Genomic DNA, 21,765 nt, shown 5'->3' on the forward strand with positions numbered 1-21,765 from the left:
CAGCCGTGGGAATGCTTTACAAACATTCAGAGATGGACTTACACACTTGCTTTACTTCTCTCGGGGATAACTTTGTCGGAGATGAAATGCCAGGTTGCTAGCGAAGCTCCAAATGCTATCCAGACCACCGACAGGTCCCGCATGCCACAGCCGCTCTATCACGTGATGCATACTGCTCCGACGTGCTAACGTTCTGAGGTGAGTTACAGCGTGTTGCAAGTTTTGTGAGGTGCTTTCGTGATATTTAATGGATCGGATTACATTTTTTATTTTTCTCCGATATCCGATCCAGTAATTTAGGTCAGTATCGGACCGATACCGATACGTAATATCGGATTGGTCCATCTCTAAACTGTAGTGATTAAAATCTATCTTTCTATATGTTATAAGCCTTGATTTAACATTATGTCCTGAACAACAGCTCATTGCTAATCCTAAAACGATGTGTGTATGTTATTAATCATTTCCTAACTTGCATAACAGGAGGAGTGGAGATGCCTCCGGATGCAGCGTGCTAAACCACAGGGTTTGATGAAAATGCTGTTATTTAGGGCATGACTGAAACGCCTCGCAGTACTACAGTTTCCATTGCTTTGTTTTTACCATGTTAATGAAATCTCTTTAGAATTTTGGTGGTAAAACCCGGATAACAATAACAGCTCTGTAATAGTACAAAAGAGGGTGACGCTGAGAAGCTACTATATAGTGTGGAAATACTGAAAATTGGGTTAGTGTGTGGGATAAAATGAGATAACCTCTGACAATAAACAGAGTTTATGAGTCATGAATAAAATCCAATAAAACCAGGTCAAACTCTTTACTTCTACTTCTCCATGCACTGAGATTTAAGCGCACTAAGTGGCAAAACACTTGGGGAAAAAGCTTAAAAAGAAAAGGGGCACAAAGTCAATTTGTTCTTTTGGAATACTTATGTGCATCCCAGATTTTTTGTCATTACACGGAATAATTTATGCTGCTTCTCATCATGTAAAGAAAGTACTGTATGCGTCTAATACTACTCTAATTATGCATTCCCACTGTGCAGTAAAAATATGTGCGTATGATTAATGATTGTGTTTTCTAGAAAAATATTTTGTTTCTGCAGGGCTAATTGAAACTAATGATGGCATAATGCCTTTGCTTTCTCTCTGGTGCTGTTCATTAAAAGCATTTCAAGTGTGAGCAGATATTTTGATGTTGCTGTGACCATTGTTCCTGAGCTTATTTTGTACATCACATTCACTTCACTCAATCAAGTGTATTCTTAGGGACTAAAAAATTACCAGGTTGTCGCTCTGACAGCGCTGTGGCCGTTTCTTGCGAATGAAGTAACCCAAAAGCTTATCTTTAAACACCTAAAAAACATCAGAAAAGCATTATTTACAGATTCACACATCCAATAGTTTGCTTTCTTGGGGAGTGAAGAGGATCAATACTGAGGCTGACAGCATCTATAAAGATGAAGCATCGTATCTTGCACAAAAAAATTGCATAAAAGCTTGAAGTCTAAGATGTTTAGGTTAAGAATACTTTTGGGTATATTTTGAGTAGAATTATTTCCAATTTAACATTTTAACCCATACATACTGTTCACATCACATATGATGTGTTTCTGATAAACAAACATTTTATGTCTTTTCCTAAAGAGACCAAAATACACCAAAATGAAAATATCTTTTATACTGTTTTACATTTGTGCTCCGGGTCAAATCTGACCAGAATCTCTGCAGTTTAACTACATTTATTACATTATCCATGTTTGTAGTATCGTAACCTTACATTTGCTTGCCTTGAAGCAATTGTCGTTGTGACCTGGTGCTATATAAATAAAACTGAACTGAATTAAATCGAATCTACTGAGTTGGATCCACCAGCATGGGTCAAATATAGGAAAATGGTTGTTTTAGAAACCTGTGAAATTGTACATGACATTTCTTTGTGGGCACTGGTGACAGAGTTCAATGGGAATCTTGTCACTGTCATGAGAATTGTCTGTGTTTCTACAACATATACTGGGGAACCCAGAGACGGGTACTTTCTGGTCTCTGAGGGAATCCTGAAGGTCTCTGAACAGTCATGGGGGAATTTCAAAGTAGTAAATAGTAAAACTGCACCGGAGTGACAATATATTGGAACAGCGGTCATACAGGGGTCAGAGTGTGCCCTAACACAGACATTAAATCTGTAAAAGAGTGGATGTGGTTTGCACTGTCACCTCACAGCAAGAAGATTGTTGTGAGGTGAGATTGTCTATGTGGACTGTTGGATTTTAAATAGATCTGTAGTTTGTTATAAACACTTATTATGAGACCATTCTTGACCCAGACCATACTGTGCAGGCAGCTAATATGAACAGCATGTAAAGGTTAAGTAGCAGACACTTTATGCTTTATGCTAAGCTCTCCAGACTCCACAAGAAAGCCATAAGTTCTCTACTACTGAATTAAAAAATGTAAAGGTTACTAAAAATGAATTTAATGTGATCTAAAAACAGAAGAATTCATTTAGTTATTGCTTAGAAATCTTTAACAAAGATCATGACTTTACCTCATATAGGTAGTCGAATATTTCTAGTATTGTAAGAACACTGGCTCCAATAAATAGCCCCATCTGGCCTCCAATGTCACCTACAGAGGGAGAGATTAACAGATACGGGTAATTAAACAATGGTGCGTGAAACCATTCCCCCTTGCTGTCACATTGAATTCTGTATCTCTTTGAGGAATCTGAGCGTAATTGTCAAAACTGTCCAACCAGCCCCAACTTCACAAACGCAGCTGCCCTTGCAAGAGCATCAGATTATGAAAACATGCTCAGCCTGTTTCACGAGTTCAAAGAGGGAACCTCAAAGCACCAGGGATGAACACAATATGCGAAATATGCGGCGGGGGGGGGGGGATGCCCGCCGAGGGTGCTGATTCTGAGGTCAGATTTATTTATTTATTTTTTCTCACAGTAAATATGAAACTGCAAGAATCTTACCGAGAAGTCCAGCAATTTCATAGGCCTTCTTCTGCTCAATCTTCTCATAATTCAGAGCTTCAAAGAAGATGTCCAACACCAGAATATTTTCTCTGGAGAGAGGACACACACGAGCACATCCATCAGATTTCCCCCAGGGCCATTTTCCCAACAGAACGAATGATAACTCACATCTCCTGCGTAACTATCATTCATTATTGTTACATTGAAGGTGAACGATGGAGACTCAGACCATGCTATACCACAGTACATCCATCCATCAACAGGAAAAGGAAAAAGAGGCCTTTATCTAAATAACTAGCTAATAATACTTACCCAATATATTGCTCAGTTTTGTTGAATTTCTTAGCCAGATATTTAGCAGATGCCTTACTGGGGATCTTAACCATGGACAGCTCCTTGCCATAGCGAGTCATGTTGCAGGGGGTCTGACAGACACAGTAATTGTTGTCTTTCTCTACCAAAAAGTCTGTGGATGATCAAAGTCATTTCAATTCATATTTCATTCATATTGCGATCACAATCAAACAAACCTGTATCCAGAGGCCCTGCTAAAAATATCCCACACAACGCACAACAGAGCTACATTCGCTGCCATCGTTCACTTTCCATGAAAGCAAATAATGACTGAAGCCATAAAACAGAGGAAGGGGGGAAAAAACTCAGCAGGATTTATTTGATATCAGCGAAGCACAGACACATCACAAATCTTCCTAATGGGATTTTTAAACAATGATTTTTACTTTATTGCTTTTGTTTCAGCACAATCTGGAATTAAAGTAATTTGAAGTTAAGGTTCACACAAGTAGTATCTACAGGATACAACAAGCTTGTGGCACCGCTGTTAATGCAAATACCTCACACTAATATTTTACACTTAATCCAATAAAAAAAAAGTGTGTGCGCTCACCTAAAGCTGGATCAGCACAATCTTTGTACTGCTCAGGTGTGCAAACGGCTGTGTTTCCTGTTTGAACCAACATAAAAGTGAAAATGATTACTTATTTATAAATGCAACACGAGGGCACAGAGATTTATGGGGTTTTTTTATTGGTCAAGTAACTCTCAGTTCATACCCGGCATGTGAACCATCCTGCAGTTACAGTTCTCCAGAAGGTACCGTGTTTCACAGTCGATGCGACATGCAGTGATGCTGTACGTGGAGAAGTAATCAGAGTCTATGGGAGTAGACTTGCAATCTCCCCAAGGTGGTGGGAGGTACTGAAGCTGAAAGAGTGAGCAGCACATGTTTTGCCCTCAGTGTATCAGCACACAGGATTACATCAAATACCATAATGCAAGCCCGGTGTAGCAGAATTTCAAAAAGGGAGACAACAAGCTGACAGAACCCAACACAAATGTCTTAAACATAAAAAAAGAAAAGAAAATACAGAAGCACTTGAATGAAAATGTGCACTCAGACAATACTGGCATAAAACGTCCAGTCGGAACAACATCATCGCTCATGTGTAGCAGCAAGCAGACATCATGCATAACGTTACTGATGCAGGTCTAGGCCCCGGTAGAAAGCAGAGTACCATGGGGATAGAGACAAGCTTACGAGAAATCTGTAAAATATGTAGATACAGACAGGACACCACAATCAATGGACAAATTTTACAACCTTGAGAACGGAACTGAAAACAATCAACGGTTTACTGGAGGATTCATTGAATTTAAAAGACAACATACGGAGTTTTTTTTAAAGAAAAATTCTTATGGTAATAAGTAGTATATAACGGTAGGTTAACCTAAATAATCCAGTCAATGAAAGCTTTCTAAAGAGGTTTTACTGTTGATTAACAACCTATATTTTCTCATTGATGCCCGTGAGAGTTTATTACACAACTACCCTGAATATCCCTATGAATTTAGCAATCAGGAGGAGATGTAGTGTACACTCAGTTTGCGGTCTCATTAGTGGTAGAACTCTCATTATAAGGTGAGAGCAGGTCATTACATTTATGAATAACTCTGAGAATTCTAAATGAATCCATTAGGGAAGAATATTTAACAAGTGAATTTTAAGGACCCAATTCACACTTAACATTAGACCTCGCCATCCGTCTTGGAGCTGCAGCAGCGTGCCCCATTTTGTGTGAGATCTGCTTCGACGTTAAAGGGACTTCCTCTGTGGTGTGCTGCACAGCGTGGCCTCTAACCACCAACAAGACTTCCAGCCCCCCTTTTAAGTGTCTTGTTTTCTGCCTGCTACCTATTTTCATGACAAAAATAAGCCAATTATTTATGAAGGGCGGCGATGCTTGGGTAGTTGCGCATTCAGCCGCTAACTGCAGTGGGGAGCAAGCCAACAATCTCTGCCAAAGGCTTCTTCTTGGGAAATTTCTCAGAGAACTTACACCTCCATTGTCACATTAAGGTTCACTGTAATTCCCAATCATTTCCACCAGCTCTAACCAGGTGCTAACTCTGACAATGTAACTGTCATTTAGCCAATACAAAGTGACAGAGATAGAGTGTGATTCGCAGAAGAAGTGGATTTAAACTGGCAAACATGATTAAGCCTTTATTGAACTCCATTTCTAGCCCACAGACTCTCATAAGTGGAGATACACTGGAGATAAAACCCCCAATATAATCAAGACTATAAACTCATGCCAGAGTTCTCATGGGTAATAAAACCTAATGAATCACATTGTCTGGTCCCTGCAGATGAGATTAAGCAGAGGTCCAGTGGATCACCCCGATAACACATATAAGCAAAAACAAAATGCTTACAAAAGCAGATGTGGATGTGAAAGGGTAAAGCCAAACAACAGCTCTGATAAAGACACAGATTTGGATGAATGGCTCAAAGAAATAAAACACCCTTCCAGCTCTTTGCTGGTGAGGACAGAGAGCAGAGATGGCAACAAGGACAGACTGCAGATGCTGTTACATATCGTTGCTTCAGCCACACAGAGGAGGGGGTGGGGGGGATGGTGGGGGCACACATGGGTCCATTCCTTGGAGAGGGCGGGACCAGGAGATGAAAGTGTGGAAGTTAATGAGTATGTACAATACAGTATTTTGTGGCATGCAGCAAGCCCAGTCAGTCATACGCTACCCTCTGCTCTTGGGTGGAAACGAATGTTTGGAAGCCTGGGGCAACCCCGAAGCCCAGCTCGTGGAGGAAAGGAGGCTCTGACTGAGTGTGAAGCTGTACCTTTATGCCGGCCTCATAGGACGTCTCATCTAGGGGTAAGGGGTGAGGGAACACAGCCCACATCATTATCGAAATATAAGAGGAGATAAAGTAAGGCAAGGGGACAGAAAATGACCCCTCCAGACAAACATCCTGTTGTCAGAGTCCCAAGCAGGACTGGTAGGTTGTCATTCAGCCATTCTCTTCTTACTTTCACTCAGTCTTGAGCTACAGATCGCTTCTAACTGTTGGTGGTGGAGTATCGATGTCTCTCTTTGCTCACAAGTCAAAGTCTCTTATTAAAAATTAAACTCCTCCGACAGAAGATTTACAAATGTAAAGCCTCGAAATCACGAGTGCTATTATTCTTATTGCACCGAGAGCAATGTCACTCGTTGGACACTGAGTGAAACGAATGCAGGCCAGAGTTTATAATGACAATCTAATTAAGTCATCACATCGTTTAAGCCATAAACACGTCTTTCAGCTGTCAGTGGTGTGGGCGCTCATGTCATGATTGTAAATGGCAAACCATGCACTTTTGCCTCCTGGAGGAAACTCTGTGATGGTGAGTAACAGAGCAGGTTTATTTTTTTTTGGAAATGGCTGAATGATGATACACTCTGAGCACCAACAACATTTGCAGAGAGAAGGAGAGAAAAATGAGAGAAAGATACATTTCTATGCAAGTTCCCAAAAGTTACATTTGTCATCTCTTGTGGTGTCCATGTGTCTGTTTCACGAGACCAACCGTGCCTCAACCATCCCATGTTATTCTGCTAGCACGCTGAAGCTTGTGAGGTGAACGAGCCAATTCAATTTAGGAGCAAAATCATTTCAATTAGGCTTAATTAACTGCTAAAGAAACTAAGTTAAAGCGCTGCTCAGGCGTCCGTTACATCATGACTTCACAAGAACTGATTATACGGTGGAAATTTTTAAGGAGCCTGCGGCACAAATACACTTGATCTCAAAGGTAATCACTGCAAAAACCTAAAATCCTCTGTGGCACTGCCGCCATTTTCTTGGGATTTACACTGAGTGCTTCTCTGTTTGTCAGAGGATATTTCCTTATTCTGTCAGTGTTTCTGTTTGAAAATCAAAGACTTTTCTTTGTCTTTGTGAGCTACGCTAGTGTGGACAAAAGCAACAGAGTCTGAATTTGTTCTCCTGGCAGATCACATAAGTGCCGTATTGTTTCATTAGATTTGGATGGAAATTCCATGTGAGCTCAGCGTTATGACCTTGCACACGGGCTTTTCAATCAATTCGGGCTTAACTATAGTTATTGCTTTTCATCCTTCAGTGACGCCAGTGTCGTGGACTCGGTCAACAAACCGGCCACGGGCCATTTTGCTTCTCTTTTTACCGTGTCATCAAATCATAGCACATATTAAAATGTGTCTACAAAACAGCCGTGGGTCATCTTTCTCATCCAATAACGCATGCTTTTTCCATATTACTGGTGTTGGGAGAAAAAATAATGTAACGAGAAGTGCACCAGGCTCCTTTATATGGTCCAAACTGACATAAACAACATTATGACAGTTTTAGTAGATTTCCTTTAAGATATAGTCAGCTTTTAGCTAAATGCCGATCCCAACAGTTAGTCATAAGAAAACATTAAGTCTCTCTTTAAAAACTGTAAAGTGTGGGTTTTTAAAAAGAGTTAATCAGCGATAATGTCCGATGATTAAAGACTGCTGAAGTTGGCTGTGTGGATTAGTCCTCAATGTTTTTTGCTGGCTTCTGTTTTACTCTAGTGTCACTAGAGATGATTTTCAGTGCTGCAAATAAAAACCTGTTGTCCTTTTTCTTTCTCCTGAGCTCCAAGTAATGAAGACTCAATATAAAAAAGTAAACTAAACACCCTGAGCTGCTATATATTTTTTGCATGCTGTGCAGTCTAAAGCTTTTTTGGCTCTGATAAGCGCAGTATGCTCATATTCCTGCATGCAATCATTACTCGGCCCTGCTCTATCAGTACTTCTTGGCGGCTATAACTAAGTTTCATTTACTCTAACCCAACTCATCGGCTGTCTATGTAACACATTAGACGCGCATCTCAACACAAAGGTAATACTAAGATCTGGATCTGATTTTGCTCCGCGCTCTGTGACACAGAGGTGATGGACACTGGCTGGCAAGGGTTTTTGAGACGAACACAGGATGAAGCAGAGCAAAAGACGCTGGGGTCGGAGAGGAGGCCGAACGTTAGGTACCAGTTGCTGCTGACATGACACAAAAGTTTGAAAACCAGGTGCCACACCAAATCCCAGTTGGTCAATGAAAGGAGGCTCGTCCTGGCTGTGGATCTGAACCTTGATGCCTGCTTCGTAGGAGGTCTCATCTGTGGATACAGCACGCCAGAAAATACAACAACATGTACGGTCATCGACGGAAACCAGTGCTGTTTAGCGATCCAGCAGTCACATTAATCCAGGGTTTCTACCCCTCCGCTTTCATCATATTAATGGAAGCTAATATAAGAAATAAACTCTTGTGTCAGTGTGCCGGTTCAATATCAAACAGATTTAGAACCAGAATTAATTACATGCTATTTATTTTATGAATATATGGTCCCATTATGTTGTGGTCCACCATAAATGAGAAACAATAAGTCAGTAAATGCAGTTTTATTGGGTCTGATGTCAGTTGTAGACCTGGAGAAACATATCAAGATGATAAGTGGTTAACCATGGTAGTGCATCACTTCTTTGTCTGCTTCAGTGTGGTGCAAAAAAATATATAGGCAAAGATTTATAGGTAAAGTGAAAGATGTACAACATTCCTCTGTGGAGCATCCACTTGTCATGGAGATGACAAAATACTGTGGCAGTTGTCAGGACTTCAGGGATAAACCAACAAGCTGATGAGATTTCCACATGGAAATCTGCGCAAATCAGATGTTACTGTAAAAATGCTTCACTGACCTGTCTCGCCCCAAACAGGCAAGTATTCATCCTGCTGAATATCCAACATGATCTCCAAGCCGTTCCCCGTGCCGCCCTTTAACGTGGTCAGCAAAGGGTTGCCATCTAATCCCGAGTTGAAAGTGTAGCATTTTCCATACCGTGTGTAAATCTGTAAGAAAAATAGGACACACACAGAGAAAAATAAGCACAAATAAAAAGTTTGATCCTTTTCACGGTGCAGCAGCACGAGCTATATTACATGCCAGTCTCACATTGTGCAGGGCAGGTAATCATTCCAAAGATTTTGTGATTATCAGAGAAGACAGCGCAGGTCTTAAACAGGCACCTGGCTCTGATTTGAGGAAGTAATGAGTGCTCCTCAGTAGCAGCTGAGTGATTTAGACTGAATTTACTATTTTGCCATCACTTAATGAGAAACATATGAGGGGGAAGAATCTGGACACACAAGCAGACATTTTTGTATTTTGCTTTATAAACTTCTTAATAGACCAAACCTCTGCCAGGAAAGCTTAGCAGGATTTAATGTTTGATGTGCAATCACTATAGTAGATTTTCTTCTATGTTTAAATAATTTAATTTCAGGTTCTGTGCCCCAGAGGGGATTTTTTTCTTTTTCAATTTTATGGCTTTTACCTATAATTGAAAAATTTCTATGTCATCTACCAAGCAAGTAAATATAAATCAGTCAAGAAGAATGAAAATGTAGAATTAAAATCATCGACTCTCCATAGATTTAAACAAACTATAAGCATTTCAAGATGTTCATCATCATGACGTGTGCAGCAACCTGCTGTTTGTGTTCACATCAACGGCTACACATTAAAATGCGATAAGTTATGGCTAAACAAGAGAATCATAGTACGGAAGCCAAAAGGGGACATAAATAAATGAAAATGAGTGTCGATGAAACTTTGGCAGTTGCAAATGTTCTTACTCTCAAAAACATTGCCAATTCAGAAGTATTAATTTAAATTTATGTTATCTAAGTTTCACTCTGTGATGTATAGTTTGCAATCTGTGCTTGTAAACTTTTGAATTACAATATTATTTTATGTAATGATGAATTGAAATCAATCTCAGGTAAAAGTGAAAACTTACAGACCTTAAAGTCCTGTTTTAATGATCATAGCTGCCCTAATAGACTTCCTTTTCTCATCATCGTAACAAAAATGTGTGCTGCTAGCATGAGATTTTTGATGTGCAGGAAGGACTGAAGTTTGGATTCATTTCTACTGTGGTAAGGTCATAGAAAGAGGGCTGCTGGTTAAAACTCAGCCAGCATGGCAAAGCTGATCTCGAGAGATCAGATTCAGCGTTCAACATCCAGACCCAGACAGACTCACATCCATCTCACACAGATAAGTTTCCCCCCTCCCTGCTGGCTATATAATGAGGGAGTGCCTATACACATCATACAATTTATGACTGTTTTAAAATATTCATATTTATGTTTAGATCAAATGAGAGCATCAATCATCCATGCCGCAGACCCAATATGAGTTGCTCAAGAGCAACAAACAGATAGCAAAATGTAAATCCTGCATATCGCAAGCCATCAATCTGGCCAAAAACAGAGAATTTGAAGATTTTAAAGCCTCTCCGTTGCTATGAAGCCACCATGGGTAGCTGACCTCTTGCAGCCTGTAAGACTTCCCACTGTAAATGTCTCACATCAGCTGAAGCTGTCACAGTTACATGTTTGATTTTTATGACTTGGATCTAGCTGTTCAGACCCACCTCAGCAAAGGCAGGGAGCTAAATGTGACGCCTGTGACAGGTGAGGGTTTTATATCTGGATGTGTCTTGCCAGGTTTAAAATATTCTCAGTCCCTCTGCATGCAGGCTTACCACTGCAGAAACTTCCCCAGTCGCCCTTGCTAATATTTTCTAATGACGTTATAAGCTACCGGTTTGTGTGCGAATGTATTTACTCAAGATATCACCACGCGGAAGAGCGGGACTATGGTTTGCAAATGTCACTCACTTTCTCGCTTCAGTTATTCAGAGATGAATGGCTGTAATGGATCCACGTCTGGTGCGTTTAAATGGGAAACTCAGCTGCATATTTTGACGCATATCCTCCTCGTGCCCAACAGATGTTTAATTAGAGACGCTGAAATTTTAATTTGAACTGATTTATGACGTCTGAATTATTAATGCGCTCAATTTTCGCCCAAATGTTGTCATGTTATAAAGCAAAAACGACATTAGAGGGACTCAGGAAATAGCCAGTCAACATAGCCAAATACGAAACCTTTAAATACAGCAGACACTGAAGCCACATCATTGTGTTTGTGCTGTTGAGTGAATTTTAAGGAGACATGGGTTTTAATGAGGGAACAGCTGTCATGTCTTAAAGGCAAAAAGCAGGAGAGGCTTGTTTTGCAGCTCTGAAACATCAACGACTTAAAAGACCTGGAGAGAATGCCTGCTGTAGCTTTGTCAAATGCTAACATGAATTATTAATACCCCATATAAACAACGCTCACATCCACACCTGGCAAACACCATCTCTCTTTCTGTACATACAGTGCTGAAGTTTTTGTAGGTGCAGGTTTCCCCACGAAACCTGCACTCCAGCAGCATGTCCTCGAGCTGGTGACCGAGCCGACCCATCATCTCCGTGGTGTTGGTGGGATAATTGGGGGGTGGGGTGTAGCTGCTGAAGTCCAGGAGAGTGAGCAGACCCTGCTTGTGATTGTCTTTAAGGATAGACAGGCTCCTCTTTATGACTGTGTGATTATGATACAGGAGGTCCAACCAGTAGCCGCTGTGATACAGGTCATCTTTAGTCAGAGAGGATACCCGGAAAACATTTTTGTTGCAGAAGGTAACGGCTGGGAAGGACATGTTGTGAGCCCAGACCATGTAGATCTTGGTGACAGCGGGGTAGGACATCAAATAGAGGATTCGATTCCAGGACCAGGTGAAGAGGAGACTCAGACAAAGGAAGAAGGCCATGATCCAGATGACCCGCTGCGGTTTCGACTTGTCCGGAGAGAAGACAAACTTCAAACCGTGGATCTTGGTCCTCATTATGAAATCCACCGTGATCTCGTTCCATGTTGCTTTCAGCGAGCTGGACTGTGGGTTCTGAAGAGGGGGCTTCTGGGCATCACTTGATTTGTTTGGCTCCATGGAAACAGATTCGGATGTGGAGTCTTAAACCTTAATTGCGAGTCAAGGAAAGTGCTTCGTTGTCAAGTGCAGTTTCTCAGCTGCCCCCACTAGACTACAATTTACACATTTTCTCGACATGCACCTTAATATGTGTGTAACAGCGCGTGTGTGTATAAAAAAATCCAGGTAGCAGCAACTGGAGTCCTAACATGCAGCTGTCCCACTGTTCAGGCTTGAAAACACTTTGCCATGAAGATATAAACAAAGGAACTGTGCTCCTTGGGGGATGTAAAATTGATTTACATAATGATTCCTTTATGAGAAAAACAGCTGAATCACTCCATTAACAGAAACATCCAGCGTAACTATCCACACTCCTTCGTCAATAGACAAATGGACGTGATAATTGCAGATGTAAGCGACAGCTTCACTCCCAGAGGTAATCACTTTGAAAATTCGGAGAGGCTTACCCCTGTTGCTCAGATCTTTCACTCCTCCATCCCCCCTCTCCAGTGCCAGACAATACTTGCAGATTTCAGTGGTTTCTCTTTTTGTGCAGTAGCTGCCCAGAACCCAACTCCTCCCTTTTTCCACAGATTGAAGAGATGCTTTTTAGTGTGTTGACTTGAAGCCCGCAGAAAGGAATATAAAGCTTGTTGCCCCCCTACTCACTCCCTCTACAGTCGACTGGAGAATGAGGTGGAGCCACTGGATGAAATTGTTTTCCTCCGGTGATGAAGTGCACCTCCAATGGTATAGAGAGGAGGGGGTTGGTGGTGGTATTGATCAAAGTACAAATAATTGTGCTAAAGAAATTCCTCTAGAAAAAAAAAAAAGATGAAGTCTGAAGTTCTTTAATATTGAAGCATCGCTCGCTCATGGGTCGATATGTCTATATAATTGAAGACTGAAAGGGAGGCAGCAAGTTGGAGAAAAACAGCTAAATATCCTTTAAAATGTGTTAGAAAAATATGTCACAGTACGATCTGTGATCTTCTTTTGCTCCAGTTTCAAGTTTAATTTCACAAATGCAGAGTAATGAGGGCTGACATCCTGCTGCATGCAGATGTGGCTCTGGCTGATATTAAAGGTGCTTTGCTCCATTTAGTGAGACTATCAGAGGACTGTGTTTGGCAGAAAGTGATACTTTCCCCCCATTATTTTAGCTGGAATAATTTCAATCTGTAATGCGAGTATTGGCTGGGTAACCTGATCAAAGCTGAGGTGACAAATGGTTGTAAAAAATTATTGCGCAAAGTTAAAAATAGAAAGAAAAAATGTTTTATTACTGTGCAGACTTAGACCAGAGGGTGTCATCTGCAGGTTTGGATGGTGGGAGCTAATAAAAAATAATTGGAATGAACTTATTTTAATATAACACAAACGAGTGTAAATGACTCTCGGGCTTCGTAGAGTCTGGGTTTCACTGATTAAATGCCAGAGAGGATCTACCAACTGATTCTGTTAACACAATAATAACATATTCATGTAAATTATTTCAGTATTTGAGGGCATAAACCTGGCTTTTTGCAAAAAGGCTGAGATATTACAAATGAAGAATTCAAGTAACCGATCGGCTATCGTTTAATAATTTAAGCTAATTCCTGAAATTACAGCTGCTGTCCCTCTGCAGTGGACTTAAAGTATCCCACAGTGCCTTGTAATAAGTTGCATGCAACCAGTGGTCACCGTCCAACTGTTGGATACAATCATTAATCTTCCTAGAGATAAATAAAGAGAAGGGCGACAAGAGCAACAGGAGCGCTCAGCAACATAAACTACCATTTATGTTCATTTATTTGGGATAATGTGCATTTCACAGGCAGATTCATGTGCATAGAGATTAGTATTTGGGTAAATGCGAAGCACAGTTGGCTAGCCCTGCCCTGGCTGCTCAAGAATCCAGGAGGTTACCGCATCTGAAGAGATGTATTTACACCAAACAGAAATTTCTCAGGCCTTTTATGTTAATAAAACAAAAACAAAGCAAACTATTACACCTGACACTAAAATGATCCCCTTGATGAGCAGTAAACTGAGATCTGATGTACATATCATGGTCATTTTACTTCATCAGCTCAGAGCATCAGCCCTGAGCTGGGCAACAGTTTGTTTTAACGTTCTGCTTTTTCAGGTTGTAATTTCTAAGGAAGTATAGACAGTCTTTGGACAGCCAACTAAAATCTATCATCTATATAAATATGAAATGATTTCATTGTGATATTAAGAGTATTTTGTCATCTTTGGGCAGAGCCAGGCTAGCCTCACCTGATCTTTTAGGCTTTATGCTAAGCTAAGCTAACTGGCTCCAGCGTCATACTCAATCGTCAAACAATCCCTGCTTTAGTCCCAGAAGAAGCTAACCTCTTGGGGTTGTGTCAGGAAGGGAATCTGATGTTACTTCAAACACAGCTCCCCACTGTGGGACCCCTTGTGAAGAAGGGAGTAGCTAGATATAGCTTCTAAAACAGCATTTATAAAAAGCACTGACGAGGGCTGCGGATCAGTTACTGTTTTGTTTTTTTTAAAGTGGTTACACTTTCCTACAAAGGAGTTCTTTACAACCTCTGTCTTTTCTGGGGAAGGGGCTAAGATAAACAACATAAACACAATTAAAAGAAACTGTTCCACATATTTTTGACACTGCCACCTGGCGGCAGTACAACGCTTCAACATATAGATGATGGTCTGCAAAACCCTGCATCACACCTAAGCAGATAAATGTCAAATTACCCCTGTAAGAGCAAAATGGGCTCAAAATAAATGCTTGCACGTAATCCACAGGAAAGTCTGATATGTCACATTGAATTAGACACATGGCACTTCAAGCAGCCCAGCAGCCATCAAATCTACTTTAAAGTGCCAAGAAACACCACTAATTTATTCGTGGTATCTCTTCTATTTTCACATGTCGTGTTATTAAATTATTGTGCTGTCTGTGGTGATCGCGTCAAGATATTCATCGGAAATTATTCTGTCTTGGTTTGTGCTGTCCTCAAAATCAGTGCTGACAGCAAAGTATACATTAGTGTAAGTGTGATTAGAAAAAAACAAAGCTTCTGACTAGTGCAGGATAAATATAGGTTGTTTATTAATCTTCAAAGAAGCAAAATGTGATTCAAAGAAAGAATTATATAAAAAGAATTTCTACCCAGCCATTTTATTAAAGCCAAATTTACAAATGCATTACAAAAATAAAGCAACACTGTTTCCTCTGTGTTCAAAAGTCGTGATATTAATAGTCTGATAAGATTAATGAATGCCTGGATACTGAAAAACAAAGAATAGAGAAGGTTAAAGCTTCAATACAGTAATAATGGTTACTTTCCCTCTGTGTCCTTTCTAGCTTTCCAGCAGCAAAACAAGTAAATTAATTGGCTGAATTTAGCTCTAACAGCTACTATATGTCATGTCTGCACCAACCATCCTTTTTGCCCTCCAGACACAACAGATGCCCAGTATTGCTTTTCTTTTAGCCTTATATCTGAACCACTTTATTCTATAAAAACAACTGGATAAGCGTTTAATTGGAGAAATAGGGTATCTTTAATAATAATAACTTTAATTAGAATAACTATTTGCATAGTGCTTTTCAAAACGCACAGTTATAAAGTGCTTCACAGTTTGTATAAAACTACACAACTACACAAAGTTTGTGAGCTTCAATCTCAAAATAATCACCTCTGGTTTCAAAATAAGAGCAACTGAGGGGCGAACCCCTGGAATACAAGTCTTACTGGAATTTCACTTGAAGCCAGTACTAGCTAATGGCTAATTTTTATTTGCAGTTTAGCAGAAAACAAGACTGGATGATCTTTGCTGGTCAAGAGTAGTAGCAATTTTTTGAGCAGATATTGCCAAATGATACTTGACAGAAAACTACAGTCAAGTATCATTAGCACAGCAACAGCAGCAGATTCCTTTGTAGCTATTTAGTAGATAATCCAGGAGTAGCATATGGAAAGAAAAGTGAACTGGACCAAGAACTGAGCCTTGGGAGACACCACATATCAGGGGTGCTGAGGAGGACATGTAGTTATAAAAATGAAATTTGAAAAAGAGAAGTGCCAGAGATACTGACCCAGAAACTCTATAATCTGTAAATAAAAATGAAGGGCGAATAAGTCAAGCAATACTCAAATGGAATACTTACCTTTATCTAAGCTCATAAGAATCTCATTAGTAATTTTAAGTATCGCTGTTCCAGTGCTATAATTTTGTTGAAAACCAGACTGGAATTTATCAACATATTGTTACCCTATTTCAAGTAGCTGATGAGCAACAGCTTTCTTGAGGATTTTAGAAATGAACAGCAATTTGTAAATTGGCCTATAATTGTCTAAAACAGTGGGATACAGGGAGGGGTCTTAAAACAGACAAATGGTGACTGCTTTAAAGTATTCTGGCATGCAGCCAGATGATAGAGACTGACTGATAATAAAGCGAAGTGGGGGGGACCTCTAACAAATTTAGGATATGCACATATGAGAAAGTATACTCAGGGAAATCAGGAAGAAATTGAATTATAGAATTGGTTGAGAAACCTGTACAGGTTGGAAGGATCCAGGTTTAATGTGCCCCATCAATATCATAGGGCAAGCAACCCCCCCCCAAAATAAATAAATAAATAAATAAGTAAATGAATAAATAGATAGATAAATAAATAAATAAATAAATAGATAGATAGATAGATAGATAGATAGATAGATAGATAGATAGATAGATAGATAGATAGATAGATAGATAGATAGATAGATAGATAGATAGATAGATAGATAGATAGATAGATAGATAGATAGATAGATAGATAGATAGATAGATAGATAGATAGATAGATAGATAGATAGATAGATAAATAAATGTCTCACATCGAGCAGACAACATGGCAGGAAAACCAGACTGACATGACGAGCTCTTTTCAGTGACAGCGATCCAGTCAAATTTTGATATTTGATTTGTACTGACACGACACTTGACAACCTCTGTTTCAGACCCAGTAAAGTCATCCAGGCAAAATAAGGAGAACAAGAATACTAATGCTGTATGAGTAGCAGCAGAGTAGGACACCCAACAATACCGTCTTATCTGCCTTGTTTCTCCATTTATTGACCAGCTGTACAGACTTCCTCTATTCTCATCGTCTTTGGAAAGATGCCAATAGATATGAAGCGCATTTAACTAGTAAGTTAATTGCTTGAGCTCATTTATTTTTGGAGGCGTGTGGCAGGCTGCTCCCGTGGTCTCAGAATCATCCCTCGTCAGCAGTTTGAACCAAAACGCAATTTCATTACTCTGATCTCCAGAGGTTACGCACTAGCAATACATGACAATCATCTTTACTCTCTTAACATGTGCTCTCTGTCTGACAGCGGCTATCCATCCTTTTTTCGATGTGGTATTTTCAAACAAAAGTAAACCGTGTACTTAAAAGGGACCTATTATGCTTCTTTCCGGCTAAAACTTTTTTTTATTCTTGGTCTCTACTAGATGGCTTTGCATGACTCACAGTTTGAAAATCTTATTTCATTTTTCATTCATGCAGATTTTTTTTTTTAGTTTTGCCACCCTCGCTATAAGTCAACTTCCTCTCTGATTGGCTGCCCCTTGCAAACAGAAGGTTTGAACAGCAGATTGGCGGAGCTGCTGTTCTCACAGTCAGAGCTCAGCCAAAAACACTAAAACTAGAGTCAGTTGATAATTCTGGGATTTTATAGTAGTAGGTATTGTAGCTTTAAAAGTAAATACTGGACAAATGTAACTATTCTTTGTATACATTTTTGTGTAAAATAATTATAGATTTCCTGAATTGAAGAGCAACATAATCGCATTAAAAAGGGGCTTTGTACTCCCGGGCTAACGACAAATATAAAGACAAAAGCTTTAAATCTGGTGTCAGACTGTAATCACAGCACTGCAATGATTTCAAACTTTTTTCTAATATGAAAAACTTTCATAACTCTGTTTGTTTGTCAACTCTTTCCCAAATCATTAATTTAATTAAAATATCCCCTCCAACACAGTGCTGCACTGACACAAGAATATATAGCACTCTGGGCAAAATGTAATGATTTTTCTTACCAATAAAATTGCTATCCTCCGTACTGAAAACAAACGTCTGCTGCTCACATACTGCTATTGTTATCATCCTTTGGATGAAAATGTATTTAAACTGTGTCTCAGTAAAGAAGCATGGTATAATAAGAAAAATTACCAAATTCAAATAAGCATCTCAAAGAAAAGCAGAACCATTTGAAATATCTATTCTTTCAGATTTTTGTATTACTAGCCCGACTTAAAGAGCAACTCGGTGATCCCTCAGGCTGTCAGGGAATGACACTAACCATCCTCTTTTATGTCAAAGCCGAGGCAAACCCCAGCGGTCTCATTAGAGGAGGAGCAGAGTTTTGACTGAGTAAAGGGGAGAGCTCCTTCAAGGGCCAGTGAGAATGTTCAACACCAAATGAAATCCTGGCAGCAATTAGATGCACATCACAACCTCACAGAGTGCAGCTGGGGAAGAGAAGAAGCTGGACACAAGACATGCCCAGCATTAATGTCCACTCACTATTAAAGCTTAGCTAATTAGCTGATTAGTCATTTAGGGTATTTATGAGCTGTTTAGGAAAATCTTAAGCAAAAATGCCAAACACTGTTTTCAGCTTTTCGTTATTTCTTAGTCTTCTATAACATATAGAGAGCGCAAACAGTTAACCAAGAAAATAACTTTCAGATTAATTAATAATGAAAATAATTAATTCATCTGTCCCAATGCCCTAATGCCTGCTTACTGAAAATGCACATAAAAAGGATGCTGCTATTATAGTACATGTATTATTAATCAGTCTGTTAAATAATCTCTCCCTCTCATGCACATTATATATAGTTTTCCTTTAATTAAAAGATGTATTGATTAGATCATATAAAGTTCCCCCGCAGAGTTCGGGATCGTCTCCTTTATAATAACGCCAGTCAAATAACATATATTAAAGTCAGACACAAATCTAAACATTTGATAAGCTGAGATCAGAGAACATTTGTCAGCCTCGGAGAATCTAAACTGATCTAAAGCTTATCAAAACAGTCGCTTATTCAGTTGACAAAAGGATTAATGCATAAACAGAAATGACCCTGTGTTGGCTTTGAACTGCATTTTACACCGACTGCAACGTGTTTGATTTATTCCACTCAGCACATTTTCCGATCAGCAGGCCAAACCGCACTGACAGAAAAACAGTATTCAGTGTCAGCCTTGAAAGTTTTAAGATAAAAATTTATATTATTTAGAGCTTGAATAAATGAAGCCGGAGCACACTGAGTAGCATAACATTTTCTCTATGAGGTCAGGATTCCTCATTGCTATGCAGCATGTCAGACTCGGCGTTGCATGAAAACTTGAAAAACTCTCTGAGAATTTCCAAATTTTAGATTTAGGCCAGCTGAGAGACAGGCTGAGAGACACTGTGATTTAAAATGACCAAACAAATGCAAATCTGGACGAGACAGCCAGACAGAGCAGAAATGTTTGCAATCAGACTGTCACTCTGTTGGACGGGCAGCTTCTTTAGCAGAGGGAGACATCTTGTGGCCTGCCTCTAAATGAAACTAACCTCTCACACAGCCACTTTGTATGCTGCACCAGTCGTGCACGGAAACCCTGAGTGGATATTTTTGCTAGGAGAGGCTTATACTGTGAAATGCCTCATATAAAATTCATCAAAAGGAAGAAATATTGCCATAGGAATATTTATTAAACGTAGGAAAATTAATTAAACAAAAAATACACCAAAGCTGCTCAGAAGGAACATATTCAGTGTACATTTATTGGACATAAAAATGTTAGTCCTTGTTGTTTGTTACATTTCCCCCCCCCCAAAAAAAGTGCTGTTTTGTTGAGCTGAGGCAGCATGTTTTTTTCTGGTTCAGTTAAAAACGTGCCCTCCCATTACTTATTTAAAATGTAGAGTAATTACAAAGATCTCTGGCGCAGCATATGTACAGTATATCCTCCCAAGCAAACCAGGTGGAGGGCAGATGCAGTCTGTATCAATAAAACACAGATGCAGCTGGCTACACCTGCTGTCTTTCTCCCTTGTTCCATTCCAGGCAGAATCCAAGAAATGCTGTCACTCAAGCTTTCACTCTGCAGCCTGCAGTCACACTTTGATAAACTCACTCCTTGAATTTCCTCACCGGTACTTTTGCAGGGATAATGTCTTTTTTTCCACATCTTGTTTGCTCAGCTGGAGGCTTTTGGTACCCTGAATCCATTCAGGGATAAGCACTTGCCAGCAGTCTAAAATTGCCACAGTGTAACCCAGCATTCCATCAGGAACTTTTTTTGCCCTCCTCATGTATGTGTTAAGAATAAAAAGCATATCCTTAAACGTTCCTGAGGCTATACACCAAATCTCTCCCTCGCCAGCATTTAAAGGACTTTTATTACAGAATACAAATTTTGAAAGCCAATTACACGTTCATAGTTTAAAAATCACAACTGAAAAAACAAACAATGAAGTATATTATATGGGCAAAAGTACCTGGGCACCCACACATTACTCCTACAGGAGCTGCTTGGCCATGAAAACCCATGACACTAAGCTCCCGACACAGAATTTTTGTGCAGATGCCAGAGGATGCCAGAGTAGTTTTGGAGCTGTGCACTTACTGAGTTACCACAACATTGGTGCCTCAGTACTTTATGTGGTCTGACACTTGGTGGCTGACTTGCTGCAATTCATAATCACAACATAAAATCATGACATTCTTAGTCGTATGAGTTCTAAATTTAATTTTTCTGACAACCTTACAGAGATTGAAATCTTTGTAACTGAAAACAGTATGTTAATAATACTAATTAATCACTTATTCTAACCTATAAAACTATATTCGATTAATTTTTATTTTTATAGCACCAAATCACAGCAGCAGTCACCTCAAGGCACTTTATATAGTAAGGCTAAGACCCTATGTAAGTATGCATGTGTGTGTGTGTGTGATATAAATGAGTTACATAGTGTTTTGATGCATTCATATGCAGCATGTCACACTGCGTTTATAATATCTGACTGTGACAGGCTGAGTTGTTATTAACTCAGCATGTCACATTAATCGCTGAGTTGTTATTAATAATGAAAAAACCATCCTTTCTAACCTCTCTAACACTCCACTTCAGTTAATATATAAATCATTCACCGCAGTCATGGGGCAGGTTTACAGATGTATGCTGACGATATGGTGATATATGTCTCAGACAAAAATGTCTCGTCTGTTTCTTTGCATCGTTTACATTCCATAGCAGCACGACTTTAAAACTCTCAGCATTAATAAAACAGTCAGTTTGCCTCTCTTCCAGGGCTCGGTACTGAAAGAAGCCCATAAGTTAAATTTAGAGGCAATTCACAGAACAGACCTCATTTAGATATTAGATTCTCTTTCATTTACCTTCAGAACCTTCAGGTGAACCCTGAAGCTACTCAGCTACTTTAAATCTTACTATACTGCAGTCTGAACAAATAAATACAAACATACAGTACATACAAAAATAAAAATCACTTAGTCATCTAGGAGGAAAGAAATCTCACA

The 21,765-nt window shown here is 39.5% G+C and overlaps 1 protein-coding gene across 2 annotated transcripts in view; it reads right to left on the reverse strand.

Annotated features, from left to right (window-relative positions):
* The window catches only part of asic1c (acid-sensing (proton-gated) ion channel 1c), a gene marked incomplete at its 5' end in the record, with an annotated part of 117,659 nt that overhangs the window by 8,367 nt on the left and 87,527 nt on the right, over positions 1-21,765 (reverse strand). For both annotated transcript variants that reach the window (XM_082512735.1, XM_082512736.1), the window contains 8 exons: positions 1,284-1,355; positions 2,548-2,627; positions 2,983-3,074; positions 3,298-3,451; positions 3,893-3,949; positions 4,059-4,209; positions 8,350-8,477; positions 9,061-9,211. In XM_082512735.1, coding sequence (XP_082368861.1) covers positions 1,284-1,355; positions 2,548-2,627; positions 2,983-3,074; positions 3,298-3,451; positions 3,893-3,949; positions 4,059-4,209; positions 8,350-8,477; positions 9,061-9,211 — 885 coding nt within the window. The remainder of the gene's footprint in view (positions 1-1,283; positions 1,356-2,547; positions 2,628-2,982; positions 3,075-3,297; positions 3,452-3,892; positions 3,950-4,058; positions 4,210-8,349; positions 8,478-9,060; positions 9,212-21,765) is intronic.

This window comes from Aulonocara stuartgranti (assembly GCF_965226115.1).
Source record: "Aulonocara stuartgranti genome assembly, chromosome: 18".
Taxonomy (NCBI): Eukaryota; Metazoa; Chordata; class Actinopteri; order Cichliformes; family Cichlidae; genus Aulonocara; species Aulonocara stuartgranti.